Genomic DNA, 16,548 nt, shown 5'->3' on the forward strand with positions numbered 1-16,548 from the left:
TGTCACATCTACGTACCGACCACTTTGCCGACTTTGAATACAGCTACATTTCATGCCGTTTGACACGACACGTGGAAAATAAATTCATGCCATGTGCTGCCATCTGATATTTTCCGTCGATAACAAAACGTAAAACAATTGGTCGTGTGAAAATGAATATTCCCGAGATCAAGTGACTATCCAAACCTCACTCGCACAAACCGATGTATGGAAAAAAGAAAGAACAAGACCGTTTGTTACGAAGGTTACGAATCAGTTAATTTACTAGCAAAGAGGAGATTCAAAAATGATTAGCAGTGACATTTGATAAACGCTTGGTACCCCTGGAATTTTCGCCGCTACACCTGGATCGCTTATCTTATATTGTGACAGCCAACAGTACAGTCAACGCTTCTGACGTGATAAATATTCCAACAACATGGCGTCTGCTACGGTATGTTTTCAAAATAAATCTTCATCTTCATATTGTACTGGCCCTATACCATGAATAAAATTTGTACTTGACATCGACTAACCTACTTGCTTGTGAAAACACGCTGGTTCAAGGCGTATTTGGTGAATAATCCGAACGTATTTCATCCGGCTAATTACCCATTCACTGTCAGTGTAGCGGTTCGCGCTTGATTTTGTCATATTTAGTGCTCTGAGCCCTACAGATTATCCCTTCTGGATGATGTTTGGTCCTATTTCCAGGTACCATTGTTGATGGATGATGATACGATCGCTTTTGGGGAGGAAGAAGCTGCACAGAACTCAGAGAAATTGAAGTACGTGATTGAAATAATATACTCGCTGGGCATTATTTTTTTCACATGTGTTTCATAGTTTTTATCGAAGTAAATCAAGATAAGTACCAGGCATACCGTTTTCGCCTTGGAAATTTTTGACAATTTACTTTTTCCTTCTTTTACAGACACCCGTATGTTACAACATTTCACTTGTTCTTCCGCGTGGCAGCCATCGTGGTTTACATACTATGCGGATTATTTTCCAAAAGCTTTATTGGAAGCTTTGTTGTCATTGTGCTGCTACTCTCAATGGATTTTTGGACTGTTAAAAATATAACTGGAAGATTAATGGTCGGACTAAGATGGTGGAATTATGTTGACGATGATGGAAAAAGCCATTGGGTTTTTGAATCAAGAAAGGTTTTGTTCATTCCTTCTTTCCACACTATGTTTTTATCATTCATTTATCAACGACCATATCTAGAGTAAGAAAAAAAGAAATATTTTATTATAGTACATGAAGTTTGATACATTTCATACCCACTACATCATTCTCTGATTTTTGTTGATCACGGGTCTATCGGAATACTGAAGCTAATGATGAATGGAGATTCTAATTCCGTTCCATTTTGTTAGTAGTTCAATTACTATTGAATTCATGCTGCCATGTGCCCTGTGTTTCAGGGCTCACAGCAGAACCGCGTCAGTGCTGCTGAAGCACGGATATTTTGGCTCGCCTTGATCCTGTGCCCTTTTGCTTGGTCGGTTTTTTTTATGGTAGCCCTCTTTAGTTGGAGTTTCAAATGGCTGCTTCTGGTATGCATAGCCATTACTCTAAATGGCGCCAACCTTTATGGCTACATAAAATGTAAGATGGGAAACAATCAGAACATTTCAGCAGCAACCGGTGATTTCTTCAAGAAACAAGTACTGAATAATGTAAGCATGATGAAAGCATAATCACATGCGTCAGCAATTATTTTTAAATGTCAGAAAATTCATGTTGATCATTTAAAAAAAAATCTGCTACCACGTGCAAATAACAATTCTATACAAGGTTTTTTGTGGAATGAACCTGTAGATTTTACATGGATGTCGTCTGTCTTTATCACTCTCCTTCAATATATGAAAACCAAATATGAATGATGTATCTATTAAAATGAAGACATAGTATTTTAATTACTATATTCTTAATTTCTTTGCTTGGTAACGGCATCAATTACTTTCAGGTAGCTACGATGATGTCTCGAAGTACACCAACCAACACTCCAGGGCAGACAATAAACGTGATATAATATATTAATCTTCTGCATTAAGCATTTGAAAAGTTGTACATATATATACAATAATTGTAATAATCATATTACATTATCCTCGATTATGAAGCAAATGTTCCTTCAAACCAAACATTATTCTCAATTTTTTTCGATGTACATAATATATCTATACATACATGCATACACATATATCCATCCATCTAAAAGGTCTGATCATTCAAGGGCATAAAGAAGAAAGAGTCGAAAGAGTTTACCAAATAGGATGGAAAAATGGATTTGTAATTTTAACGATGTTATCAATTCTATCAGTGTTTAGTTATTAAAAATATTAAAAAATGATTCAACCAATCGTCCAAGGATTTGAAATCTTCAACCGATGACGCAAATATAGACTGTTCTGTGTATAAATTTCGGATGTTGGAGTTAAAGTATAAACATTTTGTTCGGTCTACAAATGATTTCATTTGTAATCGTTTCGTATCTTTACGGCACGGGATCATCCGTTGGAAAAGGCTGCTGTTCAAAGGTATCAATGTCCCTTGATAACCAATAATTTTTGCTACCTTTGCTGCGTTTTGATGTGTTGTAAAAAATCATGCTCCAGGTGAGGCTCGAACTCACAACCCCGGCATTGCTCACGAAAACTGTCTTATAAGTACCGTGCGCTAACCAATTGCGCCACTGGAGCTGGTACGAGAAGGGCCCCTAAAATTGCCCTTACCCTTGGTCCAATATTTTTCTTAGCGCTTTTTCAAACGACCTTTTATTGAAAACCCACGAATTATTGACAAGTCGACATAAGAATGTAGTAAAACGGAGAATGAATTTTAAATTCGGGCAAACTTACTAGGCGAATGAACTCGTGAAAAATATTTCAGTACCTAGTGCTTTCATTCATTTGTGTAGTAGTCATGATATGGGAATGACATATAACAATGGTAGAGCGACGTGTCGGCTGCTAGATACTTGGTGTTATGATTTGATTGATAACAATAACTTCGCGGATTGCGATTTTTGTTCGACACAGTTACGGTGCTGCAGTAGCGATGAGTTGATTTTATATTGTCATGGTTAGCTAGGAAACTGTCAATTCATGTTTTTCATCGTTCCACGCGGGACATTTTCAATTTGATCCCGCCCTCGTGACGTTATTGTTAATACGGTTTGTTGGTATCAACTGCCAACTCAAAGGTATACCCCTTCCCCTGTCCTACTTCATGTACGCAGAAACTGTCAAAAGATGTTTGCAAATGTACTCCGGGTCTTTAATTAAATTCCCATTTCGCTAAGGTGAGCGTATTACGACGAGAGAAACTCGACAATTGTTTCTGTAATTATAAAATAGAAGAGTCAGGGCGATTTAATGTTTGTATGTCTCAACCTAACCTAACCATAATCACAGCTATTGAAGTAACTTTCATTTCTGTTATTAATCTACTAAGCTTACTTTTATCGCACAGTATCTTCGCAACAATCTTCGATATCCCTGCAATTGATTTATGTTTTACAATCTTTGAAAATTTATGACCCAGAAATATGTTCACAAGTTGTATGTTTTGGTTGTCGCCTGACACTCTACATACATGACTAATTCCAAACGATCTGAGAATGATTGTTTTCATGTATCTCTAATGCAGTTTTTACTGTAGCTATAACTATTCACCTGTCATTAACTAATGTATGTCATACAGATTTCATCCCTCCTGCAGCTGTTCGTACCTCTCAGTTTCTGTATCGATTCTTTGGTAATATATTATGTAAAAGTTTTGTTCAAAACAATTAGAGTTGGCATATATATGGCATAATATTTTTGATCTTGAAAAACAAATATAACATATGTACGAAGTTACAGTTATAAACCTAGTATTTGTTTCTTAATTCAGATAGATATGAGGAAAAATGAGCTGGTTCGACGCATCGGGAATTGCCAATTTGGCAAAGTCGGCGCTAAAAGAAGCACAGAAAACAATTGACAAAGCGTTGGACATCAAAGAGGAGGAACAAAAGAGAATCGAAACACCATTGAGAGATGAAAATACAGCTGGAGACAGTACTGACTTTTTCGCAGAATGGGGAATAAAAACTGACAATGGGCAAGCAGAAAAATCTAATGAAGTAACAGCCATCTGTAAAGAAAAGTCAACAACTAGCGTAATATGGGGTAGCTTCGCAGGGTCGTTTTTTGAAAATCCCAGCTCCAGTACTGATGTGCGGACTACATCTACTGGAATCAATTCGGATTCTGTATTGTCCTCACAAGATAGCATTTTAGAAGACACGCATTTGAATAACCCTATGACATCTATACCATCTTTCTCTTATAATCGAAATACAGAATGTCAAAACGATTCTGCGTTGCAACATGACTCTTCGGATAGAATGTTGCATTCGTCACCACTTAGAATGGATGATACTGCTCAGAATTCTACCAATAGTAATGATAGGGATAGGGCCAAGGATCTGGCTGAAAAATTGGCGAAAATGAGGCAGAATCCTGTTGATAGCTCCGTATTACCTCGAACGAATAACTACGAGTCATTCAAGGGACTAGAGGCACTCGACCTGGGAGAATCTAACGATACTATAATTGATGAATCATTTAGCAATAGTCAACTTATCGTGGATTTAGATGAAGATGGAGCACGAGCTGATGGGAAGGAGGGTAGAAGGCAGAGTTTGGGTAATAGCTTTGGAATGTTTGTTAACCCTGCCGAGGTGATCGAACCGAGAAACCATGATAATCTTGCACAAAGACGGCGTAGTAGTGATGAAACTATACCAGAGGATTCGAAGAAGATCTCTGTAATTAGGAGACAAGAATTAAATAGTGCAAACCGTGTCACAAACAGGACATCTGTCGTATCTTCAGAGAGTGATATGAAGAGTTCAGATAGTGTTGAAATCCTAGGGTCAAGATCCAGTCCATGTACTGACTGTACAACAACTCCAGAATCTGATCTTTATTCATTTGGTCAGTCGACTGGATCATCGGCAGTGGGTACAAAAATAAATTCAGATTCAGTTGAGATATTACCTGACAACAGCAGCTTGACAACATCTCCAAGCTCGGTGGAAATTCTCGGTGAATGGAAGAGCGAGAGCAGTCCCTTTGTTTCGCCGGATGATGGTGAAAGTATTACACCATATGATCCTAATCTGATGGATCCTATACTAGGAGGACGGCATCTGAAATCAGCAGCAACGCTCTATGCTGAGAGTGCAAAAGAGATTGAAGAACGGCAGACCTTAGGAGGCACGCCAATTATTCACCCACTCCAGTTGCCCTTGAATAGTCCCATAGCACCCAGTTTGTCTGGTGCATGTTTGAGCAATCGGTCCAGCTTGCCAGCAAAACTCAGCGTTGAGCCTAAAGGTGACGACATATCACCGGACAGTGTTGAAGTGATTCCAGAGATAGATGAGTCGGAAGAACCAAGCTTGGCTGATGATTCTTACACCTCCGCGTCTGAGAGCACTGTCCTATTGACTGTGATGGAGGGTAGCCATAATCAAATGGCCGACCGTAACAAATCAAAGGCGTTGGATATTGTGGACCGAAACTCAAAGATGCACGATTCTTGTCCTGACACAAGGCAGAATGTCTCAATCTCAATGCTGGCTGATACACAGCTAAACCTTAGCCTTGACTCATTGAAAGAAAAGCATAGTTTCCGTCTTGCCCTTACACCGATAACGACACAGCCTATACGAAAGCCTGTTGATTCTCTCGAGTTCGAGGTTCTCGATACATTGAAGTCGTCTACAATAGAACTGCCAGATCCTGATACCTTCCAGGAAAATATAGCTCAACTTCAAAAAAACGAATTCATAGATTGTCATGATCAGCAACAGCAACAAAGTGATACATTCACCACTGATCAGTCCAGTTGTGAGGAAACGCTGATTGAAACCAGCTCAGCAGACAATGCCACACTAGTCTGCCAAGCTGAGCCCAAAATTGTAGACACTACCACTTTAACTGCCAGTTCTTATGTCAAAAATATGCTAGCTGAAGCAATGGTTGAGAAGATTGAGGCTATCGATTCGGTGCAGCCACGTGCCCAAGTTGAAGCTACTAGAGATACTTCACCAATTTCCTCAGAGAGGTAAGTTTTGGAATATGCACATTCGGTTTCATAATGCATTTATATGATGTCCAAGCCAATCAACCTGGTTGAACTCTTGGATGTAGCTATGTAGTTATATAAATTTCGGGAACTGCATATATCGGGCGAAGCTCTTACATTTTATATACACGTATATTATCATTTATGGTTTGTTAACATTATAAACTTATAGTCGTTCAGACCTGGTCAAGATTGGATCAGATCAAACTAGTGGTCACACAAGTGGAGACGAATTAGAGACGGCAACCTCGAGCGACATTGAAATAATATCCAGGTACAGGTAAAGTATTTCCTTTTAGTACATGTCCAACGTATAGACACGGTTGACAATATATATTGTTATGACTTTTATTGACTATTATACTATATATTGTTAAAACAAATTCACTGGGTCTCTTTTTTTAAACTTGATATGAAGAACTGTAATGAATAATTTAGATAACTTTAGGCTTTCACTTATAGATGCAAAAGAACGTTACTAAGGTTACCACAATTATAATTTCATATTTTGATACCATCTGTACTCCAGTCTGCATAGCTTTTAGCTCCCCCAAGCAATGACAGAATCAGATCGTACTCTAGACTCTGATGCCATAGTATGACTTTCTGTGACAAGTCTGAGTAAAAAGATCAAGAGAATGGAATACTCAAATTATGTACATGTGTTTCTCAGTCCAAATGGTGATTCAAGTTCAACCCAGTCACGTCAGAGTCCAGCCAAGTTACAAACAAACAAAAGTTCTGATCTCCTTACCAAAACGTTGAATAAGGCAAGGGGTCACTCCCGCCAGCTTAGTGAAATAAGTGTTGGTTCAGATGATACAAACGTTGAAATTGAGAAGCTGTTCAAGAGGATACAGGAGATGACTGAAATTTTGGAAGCAAGAGAATCTAAGCTTGTTGATGTAAGCCGTATCAACATGGAACTACACGAATGTAACGAAAGTTTGAGAAGGTGAGTGATAAATTAATATAAGTCGGTATATATGTGATTACTTGTTTTTCGATAACACACAGACAACCGATTAGTGTTTGTTGCAACATACTATGCATAATCCCTGGCAACTATTTACTGATTAGCCCAAAATTTCAGATACTTAAGGTGCAATATAGCATGTGTATATTTTGATTTCACAGCCAGTTGAATAGTATTCAAAAACGTGCGGAGGAAAACCAAGAGCTCAGCCAAATCACCGATGAATATACTCAACGGCTTTCTGCTTTAGAACGAAAATTCCAGCAAGCAATTAGAGAGCGGGACACATTGAGAAAGCAAATGGAACAGCTGAAACATGAAGCCTCAACAAGGTTTTCATCTCAGGAACTATCATCCATTGGAGCAGAGAAAGACCAAGTTATTAAGGAATTGAGGGAGGAGGGCGAAATATTAAGTAAACAGCAGCTACAACACAGTAATATTATAAAGAAATTGAGATCTAAAGAGAAAGAGAGCGATAGCACTATTAAGCAGCAAAGGTGATAACATATGATTATTTTTCTAACATTTTGGCAGCGACAGGACGCATCGCACCTTCCTTATACATTTTTATATATTTCAGGGAGCAAATTGAAGAACAATCTCTTGAATTGGAAAGACTTAAACGGTCTCTGTATGCAAAGGAAGAGATTGAACGTACTCAAATAGAAGCAGTGCATTCGCTCACAGCAAAGACAAAAAGACAGGAGAAAGAAGTTCTGACTCTACAAGAAAAACTAGATGATGCTTTGAATAAATTGGATACCTACAAAAAAAGCCTGGAGGCTGCAAAAACGTAAGATACACAATGTAAACATGAAGTCTACTTAAATAAACACATACTTAAAAAATACTCGTATGTCACTCAAGAACACAATACAGTAATACCTAATCAACCAATTGTATTAGAGATTTAACAGAAACAAAACAGCACTTGGCATTTGCTGAGGAGGAACTAAAAGAAGCTATAGAAAACGCGGGGGAGTCCAGCCAACTTTCGGCGCAAGTTCGTGAACTCAAAACTAGATTGCGACAAGCAGAAGAGACACGTGTGAAGTAAGTATTTTTTGCATATACAGTTATACAAAGAGATATCGATTCTCTATGCTTATACATTGCTATGAGTTATACCCAAATTCCCTTAGTCTAATGCTCTCCCTAAATCATATATTTGAGGAAGAGTTTTGTCAGAGAAGGTCATAAGTAATACATTCGCACATTGTTGTGTAGCAAATTTTTGACGTTTCGGCTGGGCTCACGAATTCTACACTACCTAAATCATATACCAACCACCAACCATACAACCAACTAATATATTTGATATGGTTTTTTAATATAATCTGTTTAGGAGGGAAGACTCTTTGAGACAGGAGAACAACGAGCTATTGAAACGTTTGGAATCATCTGAAGAAAGAAACGAAGCACTTTCTGAATCTGTTTCAATGGCCACAAAGCCACTGTTGCGCCAATTAGAGCAGCTGCAATCTAATTTATCGACCAAGAATGCCAGTTTTCTGAAACAAGAGAAAATATTGTCAGAGACAATTGCTGAATTGCAAAGAAAGCTTGACACTACAGTTGAAACAAATAGATCGCTTAGAGAAGAAAATGTAGCTACAAAATCTAAACTGACTAATCTAGAGGCAAAAATAAACACCTTAGAATCAGAAAAAGATAAACTAGAAAAACTGTGCAGGGAAAAAATGTTGGAGAATTCACAGTTCGCAGAGGAATGTAAAATGTATTTATTAATCAGAAATTTACGTATCTATGCACATTCTTTTGAGTAAAATACTACTAGGGTAGACAGCAGTTAAACATTATACTGTTGATATTACCAATTATTTATTTCACAGACATCGGAAGAGGCTAGAGTCAGTCGAGGAATCACATGCTAAGCAAATAAAAGAACTAAAGCGTGAAGTCAATTCACTGGAGAATAAATTGTCCATGGAAAAGGCTGCCACAGATGCCGAGAAAAGGAAAAACCATCCAATTTTGGAACAACAGCAACAAGGGCTCCCTGATGATGAACCAAGGCTCAGTCCAACATCCAGCATTGGAAGAGATTCTATTGGTAGTTTAAGCAGCGTCTGGCCGTCGGTAAATACACCAAAAGTTATACCTTTATGCAGTGTCTTACGTTTGAAGGCTGGTAACAATATAATTATTTGAATTTATATTTTCAGTTCAATGAGTCAACGTTTGAGAGTGGCTCTGGACGGTTCGGAAATGTTTACGAAAGTGTGCGATCAGGCGCTAATAGCAGCACATCCATGTTTGAAAATTTGCAGTCTCAGCTAAAACAAAGAGATGGTATTTCCAATTCCTTCTTAAATTCATTATATTCTTGTTCGATTCAATCCTATATTGTTATACTTGATGTTACCCATAGGAGAAGTACAGCAACTTCAATGGGAACTGTCGAGACGAAACATGGAACGTGACGCTCTTAACTCCGAATTGTCAAAATTGACGTTCAAAGTAGAAAACCTGACTAGTAGACTTCACGAAGTTGAATTGTTAAACGAAAGCCTTAACGATACTCGGACCAAATACGATGCTTTGCTGCAAATGTATGGAGAAAAGGTTGAAGAAAATCAAGAGCTTAGGCTAGACTTGGAGGATGTCAAAGAGATGTACAAGACTCAGATTGATCAACTACTTAGAAGAGAAGCACAGTAGCTGTGGTTATTACTTGTTACATGTATATTATCGAGGCCAATGCCTTATTCTAACCATTCGTACGTAATGTAATATTTAGTAATTTAATCTTATCTATAAATCCCAAGTATTGTATAATATTCCCGAAAAGTAAAGAGGTGGTATACACGGAAGGCATTTGTTACAACTACTATGCATTCCCAAACTCGCTTTTGTAAAAGACTAAAAGGTATTTAGTGTTGGCATGTAAATTCTCCGTTCGATTGGCCCACGGTACTGATTCAATCTAGACTGGCCGGATGAATAAAAAAAACGAAGCTTCTTTGCGATAGATACAACCGCATGATTGCATTCATAGTCTCCAACAATGGCTCAGTTTAGATGATTGGACATTGGGGTGGGGGGAATAGGGAAATTGGCATAAGCAAAAAATTTCGAAATGATGCAATACAGCAGGGTAGAATACGGGTAGAAGGGATGGAAAAAAAACTACGAATACAGTAACACGATTATTTTGAAATTTGTCATACCTGTATCGAGTACTTTATTTTCCTCCCAAACTTCATTCAAATCGATCAAGTTGTATTTTCGTAATTCAGTGACAATGTTTGTCGTAATGACAAATCTAATGAGTAAGTTTTGCAAGTGCCCTGTTAAATAATATGGCTATACAATTTTTATAAATAAGTATATTATTTGCTTACCTGGAGTAAAAGTGTGCTAGGATGGTTGCCAATGAAGTCCAGTTCTACCATTTTAATTCCCACCAAAATAGCTTATAATTAATTACAGGTACTTACGATTATTTATACACTATAGTACAATGTTTGTTGAGACATAACATTTAGAATAAAATGCAATGATGCATTTCATAAGGAAATTTAACCCATTGTATACAACACTGGGGTCAAGTATATCCAGGTATTTGCTTCTGAATAACTTTATCGATCACACTAATTCAAATACAAATATTTGTATAATATTTACATGGTAAATGGAACCGGAAACTAGAAATTATTATCACTATAAAATTTTTTAGCACATAACTAGTATACCTATATGTTACACTAATGACCCCAGTGTGTGATAGGTGTCCGATGAAATATAGTGTACGTACGAAAGTTTTGTGAAGAAATTCCTGGCAGTCTAAAACTTGTGCACTGTTCCTCAGACCATCACTTTTTTGCCGACACTCAAGTATAAAAAGGTTTCATCACTGAATTCAACATTGTTGAGTAACCGCTGAAGCTGCCTGTTTTGCAGACAGAACAACGTCATTCAATCCAACACCATAATACGAAGAGCCACAAAGAAAAAGGGGAAGTTTGTGTTTCACTAAGTAGTTTTCGATACCACGAATCCTTTGCTCATGACCAACTACGTACTGTGGAATACAATCCTTTAGAATAGCCACATTATGTGCAACTGGATCTGCTTCAATATGTAAAATAGTTTTGACATGATGCACTGCTACTTCCAAGAGATGCTCTTTTGATGGTTGATCACCGAAATTTTTTGTAAACCAGGCTCCACCCATCATCACAGTGAGGACCTATTAATCAATATAAATTATGATAATTAATTGTTCTGTGAGGTATCACATAAATTCAGAGTTTGAAAGTATTACAACAATGTATTGCGTACTTTGAATTCTAAACAAAATGTAAAGAAAGCAATAGATGTATAAAATTACATTGCTACTGGCTCAAAAATCGTGCATAACTTGAATTAAACTATTAAATAATACATACTGTAGAGTTCCTTGGAGATAAAATGCATGAGTCAAAAATGACCCCCAAAATTGGCAATTTCTCATTAGGTGGTACTAAAAAACCAAATGCTTCTTGTTCCAGCACGTTGCCGACAAATTCCAAATTAACAACAGCCACAGTAACAGAGGGTATAGCTATAAGCTCGTTTGCTAGCTGTGGATGTTGGTGGTGAATCATAGGTGCCAAATTCTTGGCAGATAAACTGGATATTACTCTTGAATACTTTTCAGTCTTCCCATTGAATTTTAATTCAACACCACCTTCTGTGAAAGTCAATTCTTCACATTTACTATTTAAAGAAATTTGTACCCCATGTGAACTGAGACTGTCAGCGAGTGCTGTTGGTAATTGTTCAAGTCCACCACGCAAAGTCCAGATTGACCATTTTTCATTTTCAGCTCGTCGATATGATGTAATTTCATCATTGTCATTTGATTTCTGGCTATCGGTTTTGTTAGACTTGCTTCTGAACGCCTCCCAATTACTTTTTACATAACCTTTTACAATAGAACCATATTTTTGTTCATATTCGAATAAAGATTTCATTAGAAAATTTACACTGATCTGTTTTGCATCTCCTGCGCAAATTCCACAAACCATTGGACTTATCAAATAATCAGCTGCATCTTTTCCCAGTCGTCTTTCAACAAAACTATAAAGACTTTCGTCTTTTTTGATAAGCTGCGGCGCTTTTAAATCGGTAATCAAGCAGCTAACCAAAGGTCGACTAAATGGCGAATTCACCTTAAACATAGCAATCAACGAGTTGGGCAGCGTGTGTAACTTCTTGCCAGCATAAATCATTCGGTTTTTAGCTGCTGGATGTGTGAAACTAATTGGAATTATTTTTTCTGACAATTTTAGACTGTCCACTAGATTGAGAGTATTTAAACCAGCAGGACCTCGGGGTCTTATCGTCCTTGGTCCTTCCTCGAATATAACACCCTCCGATGACACTCTTGAGCGCAGCCATCCGCCAGTTCTACTGGATGCTTCGATTATTTTGATGGCCCGAAAAGCTGGGTTATCGCACAGATAATAAGCCGCAGAGAGGCCTGATATTCCACCTCCCAAGACGGCGGTCCTTCCCGACATTCTGAAAAGTGAATTTTACCTAACCTAACATTCAGTTTTTCCGAGAATAAGATAGTCGAACATTTGAGAGCTAAACAACCTAATGACCGCGAAGATTTAAGGACAATATACATCATAAGTGTCGGACTCAATGCATATACCTGCACTAGATTGTGTAATAGAAATAATTGAATTGTCATGTTCATGTGCTGCAGAATGATATACGTTGAATATTCGGTATTCCAATTTACTTAATAAACATCTTAGACATACCTTTCTTATTATTTAGATCAAGATGTTATGGATACTTCGACAGGCACGATTTTTTAGAAAGCGAGGTAAACTTGACTCGGAATCAGGAATCAGCCGGCGGCAAATTCTCCCTCTTTGATCAATTTTCCGCACGTGTATCTTGTCGTTTTTCCCCTGCTACTCGCGCGATTGGCTGACAACAGTAGTTATTCCTCTATCATTGGTTGTATGTGGTTGTATGTATGTACGAAACAGATGCGTACCTGCAGGCAATTTGGAGGAACAGCATTTCTGTGGATTCCGTATATGCGTACCATTTTTAATGATAAATATATTAGGTACATGTACTCTGTATGCAAATAGACATCCCGAATTGAATGACCCATGAATTTGGTCATCTAGCAGGACACAGTAGAGTAGACTCTAAAATGAATAAGTGGCTGCTATGCAACAGTATTTATGTGCTTCTAACTTTTCTCAACACCAAATACCACACCTCCAGAATCCTGTGATGTAACATAATTAATGGTGGAACTAAACGAAGATTGATCGATATTTTTATACAACTACTAGATTTATTTTGTGCTTAGCACAGTAGACGAATACAGTAGTATCCACCTAATATTTTACAACTGTACATTAAATTGCGTCAATAAGTTTGAATACATTATGCTGAGGTTCAGGGATGACGTTGAAGTGTTTTTTGTAAATGACGTGACCTTGACGACCCTCATAGTTTCCATTAATCCACGTATGATCCCAGTTTGGGTCAATTTTCTCACATGTGACCACCACCCTGCCAGCTTCCAAGGCAAACAAAGTACCATCTCGTCCAAATCCAACCTGTAAAGACGCACAATCATCTGTGACTGGTTCATATGCTAAATACCAAAACCAGAATCTTTGATAAAAAAAAATGTACACTCAAATGTATCTGATAATCACATGTAAACCAGGATGAAACCGCGTATGCAACTGCGTCGCTAACAGTGTACCAGCTTGAACAAATGTTCCGTCCTGGACACGCCACCCTCTGTGTTTCGGCCTAGTATGACGTGGTGGATTCCTTGAAGATCCCCCAGTCTTCTTGGAGGCATTTCTTGTACATACTGAAAATGTTAATAATTATTCAGTTTTTTTTTTTACATCGATTTATACAATGAAGAGAACAATCACCGGGTTTTAAGCCCCAGTCTAACCTAAAAACTAATCATTTCTTATTTACCAACGACAGATGCAATAGGTTGCATGAATCCTTGTTTTGCATTCTGAAAACCGGCCACTAATGCATTCGTCAATGTTGTCATTTTTAATTATTATCTATCCAGTAACAATTTTCCGAAAATTCAGGCAGATTCAGCGCCCGTTCAGGCATAAACACATCGCATCTCAAGAGAGGAACGTAACCCCAACTTTGGAGATACAGGGAGAATACATAAGAATAGTGATGAGAATCGTGTGAGAATCGTTGTAAACCAGCACAGAAAGCAGTATAAACAAAGATCTGTTTCATAGTATCAGAGATGAGTAGGTTGCCTATAGTAAACAAATCGAGAGGTTAATAAATAACTAATGAATAGTAGCGAAGTATGCCAAAATAATTTCATCAGCTTGAATTTAACTGACAATCAGTTACAGTAAAGAGTACTTTCTGAGTCACAATAAGTTAGTGCTAAAAATGGAGAGTACACCCGTGAGTAGGAAATCCATTATTCTGTTTGTATCAACCTGTGTTAGGTAGGTTATATTGGTTGTATCGGTGTATAGTAACTAAATATTTATTTTAAAGCATATAGTTGATATCACTATGAAGTACCATAGCTCACCTTCTTAATGTTACAGTATCAAGATGAGAAGTTTTCTTGCGACACCCTCAGGATTTCTCATCTTCCTTCAAATCTGACCAATTCCCAACGTGAGAGTTTACTGCAAAAGTTTGGTGCAATCAAAGTAAAAACTATCAACAAATCTGAGAAATATGCAATTACATTTGCAAAGTTTGTGTCTAAACATGCCGCCACTCAAGCCTTATTTCGGCTTCATCAATTGCAAGTACGCGGACAGCGTCTTTCGGTTGAATTTGCTAAAAAGAGTATTTCCGATTTTTCTGTTCATGAATCTCACAATTTACAAAGTTCAAAGGATGAAGGCACCAAGGAAGAATCAACTGAATCAAACTTCCAGACATTTCTTAACAAGTTGAATGGTTGGGCGTTCAGTCAAGTTCTTACACAGCCCCCATCGCCCAACATTTGGTACAAGTACTCTCCGCCCACAGCCAACACTCTGTTGAGAATAGCCATTCAAATGATTAAGGAGCCAGTATTCTACTGTCAGGTTCTTCATTTAATGAATAAGATGAATTTACCACCTCCATTCCAAGAATTGGAGTCTGAATTTCCATTCCTTAAAGATTGCTATGATGTGGAGAGATATAGAGATATATTCGGACCGACTGTTGGTCGTAATAGAAAGAACGGTGAGTCAAAATCGCAATTAGACCTTAGGAAGCCAAAAGTTGAATTAATTCATTTCATAATCAGTGATAGAATCTATTAATACTTTAATTTACAACTATACATTACATTGTGTCCTATTTCACGCTCAGATGATGAAACAGAAGAAAGTGATGAATCAGAGTTAGAGACTGACGAAAATATGGAATTAAAGGCCAAAGAAATCATTCCAATAAAACGGAAACGAGCCCAATCTAGCAAACGTTTGAAAATTCCAAAATTTGTTAACCCATTAAAGCAAGCCTTAAATACCAGTTCTGCAAATCAGAAAGTAGTCAAACCGGAAGATGTATTTGAATCATTACAGAGGAGTGAAAGTAAAAGCTTAAAAATTGCTCTCAAAGTAGATTCAGATTTGGAAAAACGATTAGATGTGGGAAATGAAATAAATCCCATCACTGGTTCTCCTGTGATAACATCCGAAGGAAAGGGTGGTTTCGGTCTGATATATCCAGTGAAAAAACCGGATGATCCTGGTGCAAAGGATGAAGATGCACCCGTTAGTTCTTCCGCAGAGTTTATTACATTGGAGGAATTAGTAGCTAATCGAATTTCTGTGAATGGTTGGTATTAGTAATTGCAGATTTTAAATTTACATATTCCTCCCAATACTATTAATTTTCAATAACACGTTTAATTTCTAAACGTGCCCTTCAGATCAAAGGCTACTGCCTGTATTCAAGAATTACCATCCTGGAAAACCATCGTGTCGTCTTTACATAAAAAATCTATCAAAACAAGTCGAGTTGAAAGATTTGGATTACATCTATAAGAAGTATGTGCTACCTTACAATCAAGCTGATGAGGAAGCTCCTCGGTAAGTATTCATTAGTTCATTTATAATCGATATTTGCTTTTTGTGAAAAAATTTTATTGATAGTTTATTTCATTCTCTGCAAAACAGGTACAACGTGAGACTCATGCAAGAAGGGCGGATGAAGGGCCAGGCATTCATCACATTACAAACTATTGAACAGGCTCGAATTGCACTCGAAGAAACTAACGGGTTTATTCTTAAAGACAAACCAATGGTCGTTCAGTTTGCCAAAATTGTAAATAAACCGCAAACTTCCTGAAAACCATACAGGAGATATGTTTTCATATATGTTTATCAATTGAAATATTATAATGTAGATATGCAACAAATATGATTTTCACTACA

The 16,548-nt window shown here is 37.5% G+C and overlaps 5 protein-coding genes and 1 non-coding gene across 15 annotated transcripts; 3 read left to right on the top strand and 3 right to left on the bottom strand.

Annotated features, from left to right (window-relative positions):
• Positions 1-122: 122 nt before the first annotated feature.
• On the top strand, positions 123-2,353 carry LOC124211656 (uncharacterized Golgi apparatus membrane protein-like protein CG5021). 4 transcript variants are annotated; one of them, XM_046610958.2, is made up of 5 exons: positions 123-433; positions 694-767; positions 914-1,148; positions 1,422-1,667; positions 1,958-2,353. In XM_046610958.2, exons 1-5 carry the CDS (start codon positions 419-421, stop codon positions 2,021-2,023), a joined length of 636 nt encoding a protein of 211 aa, XP_046466914.1. In that variant the 5' UTR covers positions 123-418; the 3' UTR covers positions 2,024-2,353. The 4 variants fall into 4 exon arrangements, with proteins under 4 accessions (XP_046466914.1, XP_068989542.1, XP_046466913.1 ...); XM_069133441.1 differs by having other exon boundaries at positions 123-432; positions 705-767; positions 1,413-1,667; XM_046610957.2 differs by having other exon boundaries at positions 125-433; positions 1,413-1,667.
• A 248-nt stretch (positions 2,354-2,601) lies between these two features.
• TRNAI-UAU (transfer RNA isoleucine (anticodon UAU)) lies at positions 2,602-2,693 on the bottom strand. Its single transcript is given in 2 exon segments — positions 2,602-2,637; positions 2,656-2,693. It is a non-coding gene; the product is annotated as a tRNA-Ile (tRNA).
• A 257-nt stretch (positions 2,694-2,950) lies between these two features.
• Tmf (TATA element modulatory factor) lies at positions 2,951-9,945 on the top strand. Of its 5 annotated transcripts, XM_046613641.1 has the most exons (12): positions 2,951-3,295; positions 3,697-3,750; positions 3,889-6,111; positions 6,305-6,412; positions 6,806-7,087; positions 7,270-7,608; positions 7,692-7,904; positions 8,018-8,164; positions 8,457-8,849; positions 8,965-9,211; positions 9,298-9,424; positions 9,504-9,945. In XM_046613641.1, exons 3-12 carry the CDS (start codon positions 3,905-3,907, stop codon positions 9,791-9,793), a joined length of 4,353 nt encoding a protein of 1,450 aa, XP_046469597.1. In that variant the 5' UTR covers positions 2,951-3,295; positions 3,697-3,750; positions 3,889-3,904; the 3' UTR covers positions 9,794-9,945. The 5 variants fall into 5 exon arrangements, with proteins under 5 accessions (XP_046469597.1, XP_046469595.1, XP_046469596.1 ...); XM_046613639.1 differs by lacking the exon at positions 3,697-3,750 and having other exon boundaries at positions 3,893-6,111; XM_046613640.1 differs by lacking the exon at positions 3,697-3,750 and having other exon boundaries at positions 2,951-3,196.
• A 1,022-nt stretch (positions 9,946-10,967) lies between these two features.
• Ppox (protoporphyrinogen oxidase) lies at positions 10,968-13,354 on the bottom strand. Its single transcript, XM_046613650.2, has 4 exons — positions 13,134-13,354; positions 12,892-13,063; positions 11,524-12,640; positions 10,968-11,324 (listed from the first exon to the last, which is right to left on the bottom strand). The coding sequence occupies exons 3-4, from the start codon at positions 12,637-12,639 to the stop codon at positions 10,995-10,997; spliced, it is 1,446 nt and encodes a 481-aa protein (XP_046469606.1). The 5' UTR covers position 12,640; positions 12,892-13,063; positions 13,134-13,354; the 3' UTR covers positions 10,968-10,994.
• On the top strand, positions 13,108-16,532 carry LOC124212952 (RNA-binding region-containing protein 3). Of its 3 annotated transcripts, XM_046613647.2 has the most exons (6): positions 13,108-13,163; positions 14,713-14,922; positions 15,055-15,349; positions 15,479-15,949; positions 16,044-16,203; positions 16,291-16,532. In XM_046613647.2, the coding sequence occupies exons 1-6, from the start codon at positions 13,113-13,115 to the stop codon at positions 16,460-16,462; spliced, it is 1,359 nt and encodes a 452-aa protein (XP_046469603.1). In that variant the 5' UTR covers positions 13,108-13,112; the 3' UTR covers positions 16,463-16,532. The 3 variants fall into 3 exon arrangements, with proteins under 3 accessions (XP_046469603.1, XP_046469601.1, XP_046469602.1); XM_046613645.2 differs by having other exon boundaries at positions 14,713-15,349; XM_046613646.2 differs by lacking the exon at positions 13,108-13,163 and adding an exon at positions 14,250-14,563 and having other exon boundaries at positions 14,713-15,349.
• mRpL27 (mitochondrial ribosomal protein L27) lies at positions 13,424-14,280 on the bottom strand. Its single transcript, XM_046613661.2, has 3 exons — positions 14,096-14,280; positions 13,816-13,979; positions 13,424-13,713 (listed from the first exon to the last, which is right to left on the bottom strand). The coding sequence occupies exons 1-3, from the start codon at positions 14,175-14,177 to the stop codon at positions 13,510-13,512; spliced, it is 450 nt and encodes a 149-aa protein (XP_046469617.1). The 5' UTR covers positions 14,178-14,280; the 3' UTR covers positions 13,424-13,509.
• Positions 16,533-16,548: the final 16 nt, after the last annotated feature.

The sequence above is a fragment of the Neodiprion pinetum genome, chromosome 2 (genome assembly GCF_021155775.2).
Source record: "Neodiprion pinetum isolate iyNeoPine1 chromosome 2, iyNeoPine1.2, whole genome shotgun sequence".
NCBI classification, from domain to species: Eukaryota; Metazoa; Arthropoda; class Insecta; order Hymenoptera; family Diprionidae; genus Neodiprion; species Neodiprion pinetum.